Source organism: Festucalex cinctus, chromosome 9, assembly GCF_051991245.1.
Source record: "Festucalex cinctus isolate MCC-2025b chromosome 9, RoL_Fcin_1.0, whole genome shotgun sequence".
In the NCBI taxonomy this organism is placed as follows: Eukaryota; Metazoa; Chordata; class Actinopteri; order Syngnathiformes; family Syngnathidae; genus Festucalex; species Festucalex cinctus.
Window position 1 is genome coordinate 1,921,370 of NC_135419.1, and position 17,598 is coordinate 1,938,967.

The window sequence follows — 17,598 nt, forward strand, 5'->3', positions numbered from 1 at the left end:
GTTTTTTTGCTTTTTATTTTATCTTATTTTATTTTATTTGAAGTACAGGAGTTGAATCACTATTACTTTTACCACAAAATGTTGCCACTGCCATGTCCCAAACCCCAAAGCGTCCGTTACAGAAAGGGGGCGGGTCTCCCAAATCCTGCTGCTTGATTGCTCGCCTTGTTCTGACGTCACCCCGACAACGTTCTCAATCCACAGCGGAGAAACGTCATGCGAGTGTAAACCGGAAGGGTACAGCGACGCAGCTAGCTTCTCCATGTGAGCTGTCAGAGGGTACTGTAACATTAGGAACTGTATTTTTTTTTCTTTTTTCCCTCCTCCGACATTTCGGGGAGCACGGTACAGTAAAGGGAAGCCCGGTGAGAACAGACATGGCGACATCCGGCCAGTGTGTTGTGGTAGGTCACGCTCGCCTCACAGAAAAGACATGCGGGCAAACATATGGGCGAATTTCCGATGTTCGCTCCTCGTACGTGGGCATTATGTTTTTATTGAGTTCGTGTATGCCGATAATGCTTTGTTAATATGCCTTTTAAGCGTTTTGTGTTTGTCACCGTCTCAACGGTTTCAAGTGTGACCTGCGGCTACGGTTACACGCACGCGCCAACCCATGCTTTGTGGACGTGACTCGAGATTTTTTTTTCTTTTTTTAACCGCCACACTGCCATTTCGTGTGGACCTTTCAGAATAAAATCAACATTTATGACGTCACCATACTCTGTATGGTAAAGTAATCGTGCTCCCGTTTCATGAGTTCAAGTGCTGTTAAGTGCACTGTTGCCAAACATGGAATTTTCCTGTACAAACTTCAAGGTTGTCCTCAACGAGAGTTCACCTGACATTATGAGTGGAAAAAAACACACACACAACAATCTCAGTCCTCGAGGGACATCTGCTGTGTACACTACTGTTATCTGGATTTCAGATTGTTTAGCCCAAACAGATGGGCATGGTTTTGTTTTTGTTTTGTTTTTTGGTTGTTTTTTCATCCACATGCGCCATAATTGTGCTCTCATACCTCTTAACCGCATTTTCCGTTAGGACGCTTCACCACTCTATAGTCAAAACGTTTAGTCTACTTTCGATTACTCACCTTATTACCAGGGCAACTCAAGTTCTGCACCAGTTTCTCAGCTTTCACATGACACAATGTTACGTCGTCCGAGTTCATGAGACAAACAGTTGTGCAGGATATTTGACAAAATACAGGAAACATTGTGTTGGGTTTTCAAGGAAATCTATGTATGTATGGGGGTGTACCCGATATTTTCACAAAGCCTAAATTGTAAACACCTCTCAGGTTTTTAATGCCAACAACTTTGTTGTGTGCTCAAGTGTGTTGTTTTGACCTCCTGTAAAGAGATTATGGTTTGTTAGGTGCTAGTATTACATTGACCAGTGGTAAAATTTATGAATTGTTTATCTATGAGGAGGTACAATGTCATGCTTTTCCAAATTCTTATCATTTTTGCCTTGGTGAGTGTCAGCATACTATTATTGTATGTTGCAGGAGTTTGGAACCTTTTCATGGGAAAGTAAAAGCCCCAATAACCTTGTCATCTTAGCTTGTACTTTCCCTTTTATCAACTGAATCTAATGGGAACTCTCCTGCCTCGTGCTTCCTTTCAGATCACCGACGAGGAGCAGGGGTACGACCTGGACCTGTTCTGCATACCAAAGCACTATGCATGTGACTTGGAGAGGGTCTACATCCCACACGGGCTCATTTTGGACAGGTTGGGCTTTCACGGTTTTCACGAGCTTGCAAAAATATGACATTAGCTATCATATATATTTTTTTAAATATATATTCATTTATATATATTTTGTCAGCCTCTACTGCTAAAATGGGTTTTAAATATGCTCACTGGTGTCTGCCTTTGACAATTATGGCGAAAGAAAGAATGTGTTCATGATCCAAAACACACAAGCTCGTTTTTGAAGCATGGTGGAGGTAATTTCATGGCTTGGGTTTGCATGGCTGCTTCTGGAACAGGCTTACTACAGTCTCAAATGCCCATGCTGTACAGTGGTTATGGCTAGGAGGGGGCATATTTGTATTGCCTGCGAGTTTTCAAATTTGAACATCTCGAAATAGTCTGTTAATGAAATGCTTGGTGTGGTTGACCACACGACATATAGCTGAGCTTTAGAAATGACGTTATGCCTGTTGACACCAAAATATAAATAGAACCTACTGGTGCCGACTATAGCATAATACTGAGCTATCGAACCTCCCGGGCCCTTCCCTTCCCTTCCCCTCATGTGATCCCAGGACGGAGCGACTGGCCAGAGAGATCATGAAGGAAATGGGAGGGCACCACATTGTTGCCCTCTGTGTGCTGAAAGGAGGCTACAAGTTCTTTGCAGACTTGCTGGACTACATCAAGGCGCTGAACAGGAACAGTGACCGCTCCATCCCCATGACGGTGGACTTCATTCGCCTCAAGAGCTACTGTGTAAGTATTTTTATTTAAAAATAATAACAAAAACTATAATCACATTTTAAACTGCATGTTTTTCATCTCCAATGTGTTTACTTGATTCCTGTTCACGCAGAATGACCAGTCAACGGGAGAAATCAGAGTCATTGGAGGGGATGACTTGTCTACTCTGACCGACAAGGTGAGTGAGTGATACTTCAAATGATCTCATTCTAGTACAGGGCTGGGCAAGCTCTGCCCTCGAGGGCCGGAGCACTGTAAGTTTTGGAGGTTTCCCTCTTCCATCATAAGCTGATTCGTGCACACCGTAGCGGAGGAGGCGTGTCCTTGGTAAACAACGACTGTAGAGCACTTTAGCGTGTCAACAAAAAGTGAGCACCGCCAACTACTTCCACTTCTTTTCTGGGACTATTCAGCACTATTTTCTCCTTTTTTGAGGGACGTGATAGCACTTTGACTTTTTTAGTGGCAATCTGGTGGCCGGCAGTTGCACTAAAAATAAGCTTTGGCATGGATGATAAACACTTCTGCTGCCTCGGTACAGTTCAACAGCAAGTAAATACACTTACCCGTACTCGAAGCCGATTGGCTACCGCGAGGCGAAATGCGAAAAAAAGTAGATTTTTTTTTTTTTTTTAACTTTGGCGAATATGCGAGTGTGCGGATTTTCGTCACGAATGTGCAGATTTCGCTACTGCGCCCCAGCACTTAAAACGCATCGTCCGCGCTGCCCCACGCACGTTCGTTCCGGTGCGCACGAAGTTCATTGAATACTTTTTACCTCCCACTTTTGGTGTGAATGCAGCATTATGCAGAGCTTGCTGATGAGCTGATCATATATCAGCTGTGTTGGAGAAGGGAAGCATCCAAAACTTGCAGGACTCCGGCCATCGAGGACCGTGATTGCCCATCCCTGTTCTCGTATTACAACCAAGTGCCACTTATTGTCATGCACTGCTGCAGTGAACTCTCTGGGCCCTCTTTTTGTTCCAAAGTGCAGTCTAATGGTTGCACAATGCACATGGTTGGAATCTACCACTTTCACAAATAATTGCCGTAATACAAAAATTGAGATACCTTTAGTATGAGCGCAGTCTACTTTCTGTTCTCATTACCAAATTGCCAGACGCACAGAGAATCTGCCACGAGAATCGAGATGCAACACATTTTTATGCCGAGCGCACGTGCACCAGTCAACAAAAAAATAGAGCCCTCTGTGTTGCTGTGCAATGAACGGGCACAGAGAGTCATGCTCAAGTCAGCCTTCTTGAGCTGCTTGTTAAAGTAAAATGTTCATTCCATTCATTCATTCATTCATTCTCCGAATCGCTTATCCTCACTAGGGTTGCGGGAAGATAAAATGTTTCCAATCCAACTCAACTTAATTTCTTTTTCACAGAATGTGCTGATTGTGGAGGTATGTATATGCATTTGATACTCTTGTAGTTGGGTTTCTGCTTGCATACCAATTAAGAGAGCTTCTCTGGTGATGTTTTTAAGGACATTATTGACACTGGGAAGACGATGAAGACATTATTGCAACTCCTTAAACAGTACAATCCCAAAATGGTTAAAGTGGCAAGGTAATGTAAATTCCTTTGAAACTACGAAACTATGTACTTACAGTTAAGTGCAGAAGGATTTGGACAATTAGGCACAACGCCCTCTATGTCCATTTTTAAAACTTGTCTTAAAACACATTTTTATTCTTTTTTTGACTTGCATGAGTTCAGTGACTAGTCCACTTTTTTTTCTTTCTTTTTTTTTAAATTTTAAATCGTGCTTCCACAACATCAACAGAAGTCAATAATATTCTGGAGAAAGTATAGATAGTTAATTCTGTCCATTTTTATTATTATTTATGTATTTATTTATTTTCAATATATCCTTATTAAATGAAATAATGTAACTTGGTTTCCATCTACAGTTTGTTGGTGAAAAGGACACCACGAAGTGTTGGGTACCGACCAGACTGTGAGTTCAATTTTTTTTTAATTTTAATTTTTTTTTTTTTTTTTTTTTTGTGTTTTCTGTCTTGAGGTGCCTTGAATATATTTGGTGTCTGTCTTCCAGTTGTAGGCTTTGAGGTTCCTGACAAATTTGTGGTGGGATATGCACTCGACTACAATGAGTATTTTAGAGATCTAAATGTGAGTTTGCATTTTCTATTAATGAAATATAGCCACTGTCTTATTACAAGTCACTTTAAATCATTTTTTCAATTCTTAAAGGGATTACTTTACTTATTTAGCCGTTTTTGGCAGTCAAACATAAATATTTTGCCTGTAATAAATTTGATATTTCCATTATTTTTCATGTACAATTAGTATCTTTAAAAACACAACTTGCTGTCGACTGAAAACGACATCACAAGGGCTCAGGTAACCAATCACAGCTCACCTGTTTTCTCGGTTTGGTCATGTGACATTCACGAGCTGAGCTGTGATTGGTTACCTGAGCCCTTGTGATGTCGTTTTCAGTCGACAGCAAGTTGCAAAATGCGTTTTTAAAGCTACTAATTGTACGTGAAAAATAATGAAAATATCAAATTTATTATAGGCAGAATATTAATGTTTGACTGCCAAAAAATGGCTAAGTAAGTACAGTATCCCTTTAATTGTTGGCTTCTTTTGTGTTTCAGCACATCTGCGTCATTAGCGAAACGGGGAAGGAGAAGTACAAGGCATGAAGGGCACCTTTATTTTTTGATGGCTGGTTCTATTTTTTTTTTTTTTTTTTTTTTTTTTAAGACCAATTTTATTTTAGAGTGCATCAAAAAAAAAAAAAAATTGCTCAGGTTATCTACTCCCAAGTTTCAGCTTTTGCAACTTCATCGCTTACTTAGCTCTGATAAAGGAATGACTGGCCAGTACAGTATGGATATAGTCAATAGATAAGTTTGACATATTTTTTTTTTTCTTACACAACCAAAATGATTGGCAAAGTTCAAAAAGATAAGAACTTTGACATTGGTTTTAAAGATATTTGCACTGTTTGTTGGTGTGTGGTTGATCTAGTTCTGTCAAGGATGGGCAAAGAAATTACTTTTTTTTTTTTTTTCTTCCTTTTTATATTTTACTATCAACACACATTGAGTCTGGGGGTTGACAGTTGGATAATATTTCAGTGGCAGCATTTTTAGTTTTTGCCAAAGTAGAGATTGATTCCTCTTTCATAGTCTCCTCGGCACCTCTCGCAAGCTGTCGTCTCGCAGCGTTACTAAAACGAGTTTCTTTTCAGTGTTTGCTGGTGCGTGTGACGATACAAGAACATGCTGGCAAAGTTTCATAGAACAACACTTGAGGCAATTTTCTCTGGATCAACAAGATTGTTTCGTTAGCTAAATTTCAATTCATTTGTCTAATAGCATAATTGCTTAATTAATTAATTATTAATTAATAATTGCTTAAGTCATCTCTTTCTGAAAACAAGAAATTTTTTTTGTATCAAATTCATCAAACTATACGGGACAGTCGCCTCATTTCAACCTTTGCAGATTAACATGAAACATAGATGACTCAGTTAAGCAAGCGCGTGTATTTTTTTTCCCGTTGTATTGTGACAGTAAATGCAAAAAATGATTTTGGCTATTAATGTAACGAATTACAATGTACAGTTATAGACAAACCGGAAGCGATGAAGGTTGAATTTCAAGAAGTTGTTATGGATGAAACACTCGTCATTTTTGTTACTTATAGATAAAATCTGGCAAGCGGAATGTTTTTTCCACTTCACTTTTCACATGACTGCTCTTAAAATAATTCTTTTTGTTTGTTTGTTTTTCACCCCCATTTCCCCACAGAATTTCTTAAAAATCATACATTGTGTTTATTAGCTTTTTTCTTTGAAGAGTTTTTTTTTTTTTAGGTTTCGATGTGATATTTTTTTTTTCTTTATTTATTTCTTTTTGGGCCTCAATTATAAACGGACTTTTTCTATTCGTGGGCCAGCTTGGTCCCTATCAACAGTGAATTTCGGGCGTCAACTGTATTGTGTATATTATTAATAATATACTGTATAGGTTAATAATACCATTTGCCTAAGAATTGTGCCCATGTGCTTTTTGCCTCATCATTTAGCTTTTATGATTTTTGAAAGCAATGCTGCTAACTTGACGTACAATATAATACCACTGTTTTATTTTAAAAGGTTTTTAATATTTTACAAAAAAAAAAAACTGTTAGTCTGCTTTTACATGTCGACCCCCAGATACTTGCGGTTTGGCACCTGTCGATACACATATTAGTGGATTTTTTTTATTATTTTTTTTTAATACCCCCAAAATCTTTATATATATATATATATATATATATAATTTTGGACATAGTTTTTTTTTTTTATTTTGGGGTTTAAAAATATATTGATTTTTCTCTCTCTCCAATGCATTTCAGTGGCCGTTAAATATCGACGGATTTTGAGTCGACTGTACTTGTTATCAAACTGTTGTGTGATGTTTGTGCCCACATTTCAATGTTTCCACTTATTCCGCATGTACAGTATGTTGTGGGATGGCACTTATGTGTTGCTTTCCCACTGGAATCACAAATTAAGTGTTCTGTTCCAAAACACATCAACAGGCTCAAGATGAATCCTGAGGGTTTTTTGTTTTGTTTTGCTTAAATGATCATTGGATGTATTTGCGTGTCAACCTAAGTCTTAATGTCTTAGTGTTAAATTACAAGTACTCAAAAAAACAAAACAAAAACTTTTAGTTTTGAACTGTCTTAACTAGGCAGGTATGACCAATTTGTTCACCTTTGACATTTTTTTTGCTACTCTACACAAGCTCTCAACCAGTGGTGCCACCCCTGTAAATTATTGTTGCGTTTTGCTGTGCTGCTCAATAAATATTCACACCCTGAGTTGCGTATCTTAATACATTTGATCATTTAGTAGCTGCTGAATCGTTTTATGGAAATAACATTGCTTCTAAATTGATGAGTTCATACATTTAAAATGAGACAAACTGAATGTTCTATGTCACTGATGGTGTCATGGTACATTTGCCTGACTTTTGGTACAGCCAGCAAGGGTTCGGTTCCCACACTGTGAATGAGAGAGTGGATGCTTGTACATCATGTACCCTGCATGTGACTGCATGGGTGGCAACCACAGGGTGTAATCTGCCGTTTGCCCAAAGTCAGCTGGAATAGGCGCCAGCCGCCCTGTGAACCTAAAAAGAATAAGCAGAGTTGGAAATGGACGGGATGGATGAATGCATGATCCAGATTTTTGAAATGCTTTTGAGGCACAATGTCAAACATGAATGAAACCGTCATGGATATAGCATTCTGGGACTTTTTTATTTTTTATTTTTTTTTATATATTTCAGAAGTGGAATGACCGCATATTAACAGATTATTTAAAAAAAAAAAAAAAAGTATTGTCACGTGCAGATTCGAAATGAGTTAGTTTAAATTGCAACAGCAGAATGGCTGCGTAATGTAACGGAGGGATTATTTGAGGTAACTATATTCAATTAAAAGCATTAATGTCTATTTGTATTTTTGGGGGTTGGCTTTATTTTGAGTTTAGTCCTCGTCGATGGCGCGTTACCGTAATGCAGGGTCCAATTATTGAGGTGGAGGCTGGCCTGACGGCAATCCTGAAAGGGGCGTGAAGTTCGGCTATTATGCTAACAAGTAGCTGCTGCTGTTGTGATGCGATACTGTGAGGATCCAATGCATTATTGGCGGCGAGCTGCAGAAACGGAATAACGTATATTTCGAGGCCGTAAATTTCTCCATTCAAGTGCTGAGCTTGTTTCAGTGGGACGTCGTCGATAACGACTATGGACGCGAGTGTTCAGCTAATGATGAGTGACCCGCCGGCTCTCTCTGGACATGGCATTACGGCTATTGGCGCTAATGCTAATGCTAACGCTGCTAGCTAGTTAGCTTATTTGGGTAAGCCGCTGATCTAACTGGCGGTCAGCTAATGTTAGCGAGCAACAAGCTAAATCCCAACATCGCAAACAACAGCTGTGTGTTAAGGAGAAGGATAACCGCGAGTTATCAGAACCACTTGATGTAAAACTACATTTGACTGGAACGTTCATTGTGTACTTGGTTATTAGTTGGTAATTGTAGCCGCATCGAGCTACTTTATGACATGCGCTAGCTTTCAATGGTAACAGTTGTTGTCAGTAGTCACGCTCTTGCAACTCTCAGCTCGGGTCGGTGGTCATTGTACTGCGTTTAGCCATCGCATGTTAACTATCCTTCTGGAAAAGTTGGCGAACCCCACATAACGTTACCAATAACGTTAACTGGGACAATCCGTGCATGTTCTGACAATTTGGTCTCTGGAATTGCAGTGACGAAAGGTTATTTGGTTTGACAACGTGAAGTTTTCTGCACGCTCGAGTTTTGTTCAGAAAAAACGGGCCTCGTTGATTGCGCTGGCTTCTGGGTCTGATTCTGGAGCCCCCCCCCCAGTTCCTGCCTGATTGATGATTTTGTCTCAAACGTGTGAAGTTGATACGTTCCGAGAGCAAACATGTAACCGCGTAGACTTGGCCTTTTGGATCGCAAAACGAATCGCAACATTAACTTGGCAGTTGGCACGATGCACAATTCAAGAGTCCTGTCACAAGAGAAGATGGAACTAGACCTGGACGGCCCATCTTCCTTAGTTCAGACCGAGGGACAGCTGAGGAGATCCAGCAGTGCGCCCATGATTAATGGCCTCAGGTTCTCTTCCTAATTCTTTTCACTTCACGTTTATTTCATTGTATTCTGCAAGTGTAATCTCTTGGCTAAGACAAAGTTTGTCATTGCAGCGATAACTCCCAAGTGTTCCAGAGAGAGGTCTTGAGATGCCGCAGAAATAGTACGACGGTTGTCAACAGGCCCAACATGGTTACCAAAATCTCATTTCATCGTCATGTCTATTTTTTTTGGAGTTATTCAGTTTGTGAATGTTGAACCTTCGTCTTCGATCGCAGGTTCCGTCGTCGCCCATCCGTGTTCCCAGCACCAGGCTTCATCAGATCAAACAAGTAAGAAAAAGAACCTCTTCTTCAACAACGACCACTCGCGTAGTGACGTAAGCATGGCAGAACACCATCTCCCTCTCAGACCATAGAGACGAATGGTGCTTTCTAAACGTGCAAGAGTAAACATTTTGGGGTTAATAGGACCTTCGGTCTGAAAGAAATGATCGCTTGGTAGTACCAGACTCCAACAGAGACATTATAGTGATTGCGTAATTGTTGTTGTTGTTGTTGTTGTGGTTATTTCAGTCGTTAACACTTTTATGTGCTGTCTCAGGAAGAAGGTGTCGATCTGATGAACCGAGAAACGGCACATGAGCGGTAAGTGTTCAGATTTCACACTCGGATTCAAATTTGTCACCATTATGAGGTCTATAATAACTACGAAGGAATATGTTTTACAAAAACTGAGCAATCAGTAATCTCCAGTTATATCCACGTGCTACTTGTTGACATGTACTCATAAAACATCAGGAAATGGTGAAATTGTCCCTTCGGTGGTTTAAAATGATGCTTCATGTTTTCCATTTTCGTCCACACAGGGAAGTTCAAGCTGCTATGCAAATAAGCCAGTCGTGGGAGGAAAGTCTTAGTCTGGTAAGGAAGCTCACTCGACTTGACACGCGTCAATGTCATCTACTCATCTCTCGACTGTACTTCCTCATGGCATGTTTGGGCCTCCGGTCATCGCTGCTCTTTTGGTGGAGTTAGCGTGAACGAACATGCTAGAACAAATAATAAAATCACTGTATTTGGGAGTTAACAGGGCCACCAGTCTTTCAAGGTCAGGCTGAGTTGGTAGTATAATACTCCAACATTATTTTTCATGTCTTACACCATATTAGCGTATGGTGAACCAATTTTGTATTTATTTACTTTCTTTCTAGAGCGACAATGATTTGGAAAAGTCTGCATCATCATCTCCGAAGCGCATCGACTTTGTGCCCGTGTCCCCGGCACCGTCCCCAACCAGAGGGATCGGGAAAAAGGTCAATCGAACTTTTTTATTTTTATTTTTTTAAGTCTGTTAAAATGCGCAACACCTGATTGTACTGCCGCTGAGCAAGATGACCCAGCTGACCTTTTTCTACCCCAATGGCCACCTTTGGCAATTATTTTGATTGTATAATGGTGGACGACTTTAGTGTTGTCTAAACCTTTTGTTGTCTGTGCTTTTGCTGTAATTTTACATTTACAGCAGATGTTTTTAAAGATTATTTGGCCGTTAAATCTCTCATTAATGGAATATATCATCCTAGGGCTGCTCAATTATGGGATAAAAATAATCGCGATTTAGGGGTGTGAATTGCCAGTACCTGACGCTTCGATTCATATCACGATTTATAGGTCACGATTCGATTCGATACCGATTAATCCCGATATGAATTTATAAGTCGATTTGTTTTTTTTTGTATTCGTTGCTGGGAGCAGCAGTGCTTTTCTCCTTCCCTTCAAATCCTCGTGAGCAGCAACGGCCTCACCCCCAGTCCGATACCAAGTCCAACCAGGCGCTTTGGGTGAGTCTGTACTCTTCTATTGATCTTTACCATGTCACAGTTGGGGGAAATGTGCCGGTTCTGAATGAATAGCAGCCTCACTTTTGATGTCATTTGTTCTGTATTCATTTACTTTTAATGATTGTATGATGATTTAAAAATAATGCTAGAGTGTATCTCGACGACAGTCTGATTGTAAATTTTGTTTTTACCCTCAGCCGACGTAGCCAGAGCCCAATCAACTGCATCAGAGCCAGCATACTTGGCCCCATAAAACGCAAAGGTAAGTGTCAATATTTAATTATTAACTGCTGATAATTACTTTAAAGCTTCCGTTACCATTTCCTGCTCGTACCGTGTGGGGAGTGTCACCATACCACAAGCAATAATAAGAATCATAAACATCATATTAATCATCAGCATATCAGTGGTTAAAGTAACTGCGTCTTGTCAACAAGTACACGATGCATGTCATTTTAGTTTAGCAAGTTTGCTCCTTTTGAGTTTGTGATTTGTTGTTGTTTCCGCATGTATGTAACACTTGGCGTTTAAAATCCAACAGTTTTTTGAACCCCCCAAAAAATGACAATACAAAAAAATCTACTGGTAATATCATATAATTTTGTTGTTTTCTCTTACTGCGCAGGCGAGATGGAGACAGAGAGTCAGCCGAAAAGGCTCTTTCAGGGCACCACCACCATGCTGTCGTCTGACGTCTCCAACTTGGCAGATCTCGGCTCCTGGTAAGACATTCCAAGTAGAACTGGATTCCTTCGAGTCTCACGAGAAAGAAACTGCGCTTGTATTTTGGTCAATGTGCTTACATTTATTATATTATTAATTTAATATTAAAATAAAAAAAAAGTTTTATTTTATTTTTTAAATTATTTATTTATTTATTTTTTATTAAAAAATGTAAATTATTTCTTAGATTTACCTCTTGAATTTACCGGATATGTGTTCTCAAGTAATTTGAGAACAGTTGTATGTAAGTAGTTTCATTACTGTAGCCTTAACTTTTACGAAGTGGTCACTGCATATACGAGCGTTGTCCGGCTTTGCTCCCCCCAGATTTCAGACGAAGGTTTTTAATCCAGGTCTGCTGTCTTCTTTCAGTAATTAAAAATAAAATAAAAATCACCTTTTTTTGGGTTACTACTTTCGGGCCGCAGAAGTAGCTTTTATTTTTTTCTCGATTAGACCGGTTGGTACAGCACAAAACGTCGGCATTGTCTCATCTTTTTTTTTTTTATGAGGAAGTTACTTCCTGTCCGCCATCATGGGTTGGGCGCTTGTCGTGACGTCACATGAGACCGACCTATAACTCACTTTTTTAATTTGCAACACAAAACTAATTACCATATGTGGTGTTTTGCATTGTTAGAATTAAGCTAGCATAATTAGTTCTAAATATGATTTTGGCTGAAAATTATTATTTTTTTTTTGAATATACAAATTGTACTTCCTTATTGTTTTACGTGTTAGTTTTACAGTGAACTTCAAACGGGAGTGACAGCGTTAGGGTTAGTAAGTGAAAACCCCTTGCTTGTTCCTGTTCCTGTCCTCTAACTCTGCGTTTTGACGCAGCCACTCCCCAGACGGTTTGATGGACGGCAGCCTCAGCAGCGTCTGCTCCTCCACCGACTCGCCGGGCAAAATGGAGGGCGTGTCACCTTCGTCGTCCAGCAACTCCCCCTTCGCTTCCCTCCAGGATTTGTCTCCCAAGTGAGAGGCAATATAAGGAACGTCGCAAAAAAACAAAACAAAACGTCTTCTCTGGCCCAGGGAAAGTTTTGCGCTTTCTAAATGTTGCCGGTTGTCCAGATGCGTTCGTAAGTCGAGAAGCGAAAGCCATGTTGTGACTGAACGATGCTGAGCACAAGCTGCTAGCTTTTTTTTTGGATGGATGGTGCTCAGCTTCACTCGCATTAGTTGTACAATGACAGTAAGCTATCGTTCATGCGCGCGCCCCTCAAACAGAAATATGACATCAAGCACTGGACAAAAATCCATTTGGATTTGTGGATTTCCCCCCTTTTTGTGCTCTGGACCCCGATTTGTCCAAAAGGCCTTTATATGTAAAGACTCCAGATAATTTTTTTTTTTGTAAGAAAATATTTAACTTATTGTCTTGATGCATTGTTTGCTATTATGTATATACTAATCTTATGAATAGCTTGTATAGTTTTAAAGTTGGTGTGATGAGGTTCATGTTGACACATTATAGCTACAAAAAGGAATATAAGGAAACTTCACTGTTATTCCGTAGATGAAACTGTTCCTTTGGTTTAAAAAAATGTATATGTAAACTGTGGTTTGTGTTTTTACCCCCCAAGTGGCCTAAACACATGGCAAGTTACCAGGAGGAGCAATGAAAAAAAAACAAAAAACTTGCAGTTACTTGCATACAACACAAGTTGGTCTTCATAGTGTCAAACACTAAAGGCCTCTCCGAGTTTTTTTTTCCCCTTCTGGAAAATGTTATTTATGATAAAAATAAAAACTTTATATATATTGAATAGGATGATGATAGTGTTCTATCCTCCTGAGTAAAAGTGTAAATTTGTGATGTCATTTGAATGCAGTTAACATCCAAATGACGCCGATGGTTTGTTTTTACGAAAGGCTGCTGTTCCTGCTGTGGTTCTTTGTTGCACAGGGTACTCGTTTTGTTTTGTTTTTTGTTTGCAGCCTGTGCTCGTCCGAATTGAGGGAGACGTTTGACTGGACCTCCAATTATTAGAAAAGCTATAACAAACAGTATGTTAAGGATCAAACTGTTCTGTGACTTTTTTGCACCTCGATTTGTGATCAACAGTCGCTCCCTCCTGTCACCGCTTTCTGTACAAACAAGGATGTGATTGTAATCGTTTGAACTATGAAGAATGGTTTGTTTGCCGTGATGCAATTGAATGTCACTTTACTTTATATCCAAAATGAGAACCTGGAAAGAGTGATGAGTTTGCCCGGCTGTCGATGCATGAGGTTTTTCTTGGGCACAAGTTTCGTGACATCAATTGTTCAAACCTGGCTTTTGCTTTTGTGTTCATATCAAAGAAAAAAATACATTATTTCTTTGTCTGCTGCGTTTGTGGACTATCAGCTCTAGAGCATGTCACAGATTTTTGCTGTCAACCGCGAACCTCATGCACAGCATTAACAAGGCTCTTGAAATAAAAACTATCAACTCTAACAGGCTGATGTACTGACAGTTTATTATAATAGTATTTTTTGAGCAAAAAGCATTTTCTTGACATGATTGCTGAGAAAAAAAAAAAAAAAAGCATTCAGATAAGTACCAATACATGCAGATAAACTGCATTGTCTTCAATCTACACTTACATGACTTGAAACATTAGTTACAAGTAAATACAAATAAGAAAATTGGTATGGCTTTACATACATGTAATGATGCATTATTCTTTCACACTGCCGCTCACTTCACTTTCATAACAATAAGACGTGGAAGCACGGGGCGATCATGCTTCTTCACAGGTCCTGCTCGGGGGGACGGACTCCCCCCCCCCCAGGTCCGTTCACAACAATGTGCCACAAACACAAACCTGCATTCAAAAAGACAAAACGCTCAAATGTTTCAGGAGTGAAGACGTTATCGGGAGAGAAAACCTCCCCGTCGACAAATGAAACGGCGGCGTTGTGTGGCAATGTCTGATTTTGCTCGGCCCCCCTCTCGGCTTCGTGCATTTCATGTGCGAAGGATGACCATTGTGAGGAGTCCTGGAATGAAACAACAGTCATATCTTAGTCTTTTTTTTTTTTAATCTATCATCCTAACTGATCTTGCGAATGTCATAAATGTATTCAGCTCACCGAGAACATAAGCAGCTACAAGTTTCTTGTTAACACTTAAGTGGAGGTAGACAGGCACAGTGGATTCTTGCTCCCCGAGAGTTGGGAGCATCAGGGCGGCCACACACACCAGCCCGAGTAGCACCGTCAACAAGCTGGGCCCTCCGGCGGCAGGACGGCTCTCTGAGAGACGCGCATTCGTTAGCAAAACTCACACAGACAAATATTAGAATATTAAAGACAAATATTTTGAGAGTAAACGCTACAACAGCGGGCGCCATTTTGGGAAAATGTGTTCTTATCCATCTCGTGGGGCGGCCATTTTGTCGTTTGCTGTCGGCTGAAGATGACGTCACAGTTGCTCAGGCGACGACCAATCACACCTCACCTGTTTTCTGGAAGCTGAGCTGTGATTGGTTGTTACCTGAGCAACTGTGACATCATTTTCAATGTGACGTCAGAAGCGTTGGAAAACCGAGGTTTGACTGTATCCTCGACCCATTTGAAAACGCTGCCAGACTGAAAGACTACATTCCCAAATATGTGTATCTGGCTCCCTCTAGTGGTCACAGTCCCCACGCCCCTCACCTGTCTGAAAAACAGCCTGTTCAAAAAACTCGCCGTCGGCCAGCTGGTGGTCTTTGGCCCTGCGCTCATCATCTTGCGAGCGGGGGCCGGCGTGCTCGTGCGAGGCGGAGGGTCGCAGCGTGGCCGTGACCTCCTTGCGGCCCAAAGCTTTGCGTTGACTTTGCTCCGACACCTGCAGGCGGAACTTGTCGTACACGCCGTAGTGGCATGGCCGCACGTCTCGCAGGCGGATTACGCTGCAACACAGGCGGAAGTTCGGTTCAGCGGATCACATTTTTTTTTTATCACTGTTACTGATGATTGTGATGGATTTTGTTGTCTTTGTCATGTTGTTAGATAAATATTGATTATGAATCGCCCCAGGTGGACGATGCACACACATAACGAAATGAAGTTCACCTGCAAAGGTTAAAGTTTATTTTAGGCTCATCCTGAAATGTCAACTTTTTTTGCGAGTAATGTATTTTGCATGTTCAAACACACAAGAAAGCTCACATGTCAACACAACACTGCGGCTTGACAGCTCCGGTTGCATCCACCACAGTGTACTTGTTTGGCGCTGTACACAGCACTGGAAGGAAGGGGGGGGGGGGGGGAAACCAAAACAAAACAAAAAAACGGTCAAAACACAACAACGCTCATTTGCTAAAGTCAGGTCCAAGTGCTGGCGTGCGTGCTGACCTTTGAACTTGAGGGCAAACTCATAGGGGTTGTAGAGGGTGAGCACCTGCTTGTGAGACGTCTGCTCATCGGCGTAGAAGACGAGCTCAGTGGGGAACACGAACACGGGAAGGTTTCCTTCCACCAGCTCAGGCTGTCGATGCTGCTGCTGCTGCATTGGCCCCCACTGAGCTCTTTTCCGTCCCCCGTCCACAGTCTGCCCGGGGGCCCCACCTTCTTCCCTCACTCCGCAAACTCTTCGCAGGCTGTGTGGAAGAAAAAATGGCACTCCTGGGTTCTATGGCATGGCACTGTGAGGGGACAAAGGTGAACATCGATATTAAATATTAATAAGGACATTCAACTCGGTCACTCGTAGCCCTTTATATGGACACAATATTTTTATTAGGCAACTCTTTTCACGTTTTAAAAATGCAAACGTGGTACCATTTGCTTTATCTGGTAATTAGTTCATCGTGTGTCTGTAAAGTTCGAACTCAAATCATATATGACGCCAACTTGCTCCACGCGGTCGTCTGTTTACATGTTTTTATGTTCAGAGTGGGAACACGAGGGCTAGTGCTGGTGTCGCAACATTTAACGCTCCGTAAAAACACTCACGATGTCCTCTTGTTCTTCGTCGTGTGGGTACCAAAAAAACAAACAAACAAAAAACGTTTCCACGTTACACCGCATGTGTCATGTAATGGAATGTTATGTTGTCGTTCTTCGCCTGTCCAAGAAAGCTCATCTAAAAACGCACATTAAGCTTTCATGTTAATGTTGTGGTGTTCATTTTAACGGGTTATTTTACACATCTTGCGTTTATAGACACTCGCCACCAATCGCCAAGTAATCGTAAATATTTTAAATTCGTTGACATTTCATCCGATTAGTTATATTGTCATATTATTGTAGCTCAAGAGCTAGCATGCTACGACTAGCCGAATGCTAACCCAAATGCTAACCGTCTGTGAATTGTCCCGACGCTTTTGCCATACATTACAATCAAACACGTACTTTTTTTTTATAGAACAACCACAAATTAAAGTGAGGAATTACCTTAAGTCTAACGTTAATGTCACCACCGGTGATTTCTTGTGCCGACGCCACTGTGGTGCTGTTTCTTTCCAGCCTTTTTTTTTTTTTCTTTTGTCAATAATAGGCTGCAGGGTTCGCGATGCATGCCGGGAAGGCTTCCCAGAACATGCTAAGACGTCAACAAAACGACTTGACATCAAATGTTTGCTGTTTACGATCTTTACAGCCACATACACTCAAAAGTGCTGCGGAATCAAATACATGTATATAATATACTGTATATCATATTTAACCATGATCGTTGAAATCACGATAAAATCGCATTTTCACAGTGGTCATGATGCTTCACGGTCAAGCACATATTGTTTCAAAAATATATGCGTGGGCAGTGAAAACGTAATTAATGTGCGCATTTACGACACAACATATAAACAGTCACTACCGCAGGACAAACAAACGCAACACTACCACGTCGACCTCGTTGCTGCTGCTCGTTTATATAGATTTGGCACGTGATGTGGGCGTGTCTATAGCATGCCCGCTGAACCAATGACGTCGC

The 17,598-nt window shown here is 40.8% G+C and overlaps 3 protein-coding genes across 4 annotated transcripts; 2 read left to right on the forward strand and 1 right to left on the reverse strand.

Annotated features, from left to right (window-relative positions):
* The first annotated feature begins 187 nt into the window (after positions 1 to 187).
* Positions 188 to 7,312, forward strand: hprt1 (hypoxanthine phosphoribosyltransferase 1). The gene is made up of 9 exons (XM_077532270.1): positions 188 to 404; positions 1,636 to 1,742; positions 2,282 to 2,465; positions 2,566 to 2,631; positions 3,850 to 3,867; positions 3,951 to 4,033; positions 4,378 to 4,424; positions 4,524 to 4,600; positions 5,092 to 7,312. The coding sequence occupies exons 1-9, from the start codon at positions 378 to 380 to the stop codon at positions 5,137 to 5,139; spliced, it is 657 nt and encodes a 218-aa protein (XP_077388396.1). The 5' UTR covers positions 188 to 377; the 3' UTR covers positions 5,140 to 7,312.
* A 575-nt stretch (positions 7,313 to 7,887) lies between these two features.
* On the forward strand, positions 7,888 to 14,133 carry pabir2 (PABIR family member 2). Its single transcript, XM_077531491.1, has 10 exons — positions 7,888 to 9,142; positions 9,232 to 9,310; positions 9,397 to 9,450; positions 9,722 to 9,765; positions 9,987 to 10,041; positions 10,332 to 10,433; positions 10,876 to 10,961; positions 11,159 to 11,223; positions 11,587 to 11,683; positions 12,528 to 14,133. The coding sequence occupies exons 1-10, from the start codon at positions 9,018 to 9,020 to the stop codon at positions 12,667 to 12,669; spliced, it is 849 nt and encodes a 282-aa protein (XP_077387617.1). The 5' UTR covers positions 7,888 to 9,017; the 3' UTR covers positions 12,670 to 14,133.
* Positions 14,134 to 14,138: 5 nt separating this feature from the next.
* Positions 14,139 to 17,579, reverse strand: mospd1 (motile sperm domain containing 1). 2 transcript variants are annotated; one of them, XM_077531489.1, is made up of 6 exons: positions 17,061 to 17,579; positions 16,020 to 16,264; positions 15,834 to 15,909; positions 15,339 to 15,574; positions 14,772 to 14,933; positions 14,139 to 14,678 (listed from the first exon to the last, which is right to left on the reverse strand). In XM_077531489.1, exons 1-6 carry the CDS (start codon positions 17,234 to 17,236, stop codon positions 14,647 to 14,649), a joined length of 927 nt encoding a protein of 308 aa, XP_077387615.1. In that variant the 5' UTR covers positions 17,237 to 17,579; the 3' UTR covers positions 14,139 to 14,646. The 2 variants fall into 2 exon arrangements, with proteins under 2 accessions (XP_077387615.1, XP_077387616.1); XM_077531490.1 differs by having other exon boundaries at positions 16,020 to 16,309; positions 17,061 to 17,574.
* Positions 17,580 to 17,598: the final 19 nt, after the last annotated feature.

Bases quoted from the DNA above. Each gene is read 5' to 3' on its own strand.
- hprt1 (XM_077532270.1), top strand. From the start codon at position 378: ATGGCGACATCCGGCCAGTGTGTTGTG. The intron at 1,743-2,281 runs GTTGGGCTTTCA...ATGTGATCCCAG, and splicing joins CACGGGCTCATTTTGGACAG to GACGGAGCGACTGGCCAGAG. The intron at 2,466-2,565 runs GTAAGTATTTTT...CTGTTCACGCAG, and splicing joins TTCGCCTCAAGAGCTACTGT to AATGACCAGTCAACGGGAGA.
- pabir2 (XM_077531491.1), top strand. From the start codon at position 9,018: ATGCACAATTCAAGAGTCCTGTCACAAGAGAAGATGGAACTAGACCTG. The intron at 9,311-9,396 runs GTTACCAAAATC...CTTCGATCGCAG, and splicing joins TTGTCAACAGGCCCAACATG to GTTCCGTCGTCGCCCATCCG. The intron at 10,042-10,331 runs GTAAGGAAGCTC...CTTTCTTTCTAG, and splicing joins GGGAGGAAAGTCTTAGTCTG to AGCGACAATGATTTGGAAAA.
- mospd1 (XM_077531489.1), bottom strand. From the start codon at position 17,236: ATGTCAAGTCGTTTTGTTGACGTCTTAGCATGTTCTGGGAAGCCTTCC. The intron at 15,910-16,019 runs GTCAGCACGCAC...CCTTCCTTCCAG, and splicing joins GTTTGCCCTCAAGTTCAAAG to TGCTGTGTACAGCGCCAAAC. The intron at 14,934-15,338 runs GTGAGGGGCGTG...CGCGTCTCTCAG, and splicing joins ACAGGCTGTTTTTCAGACAG to AGAGCCGTCCTGCCGCCGGA.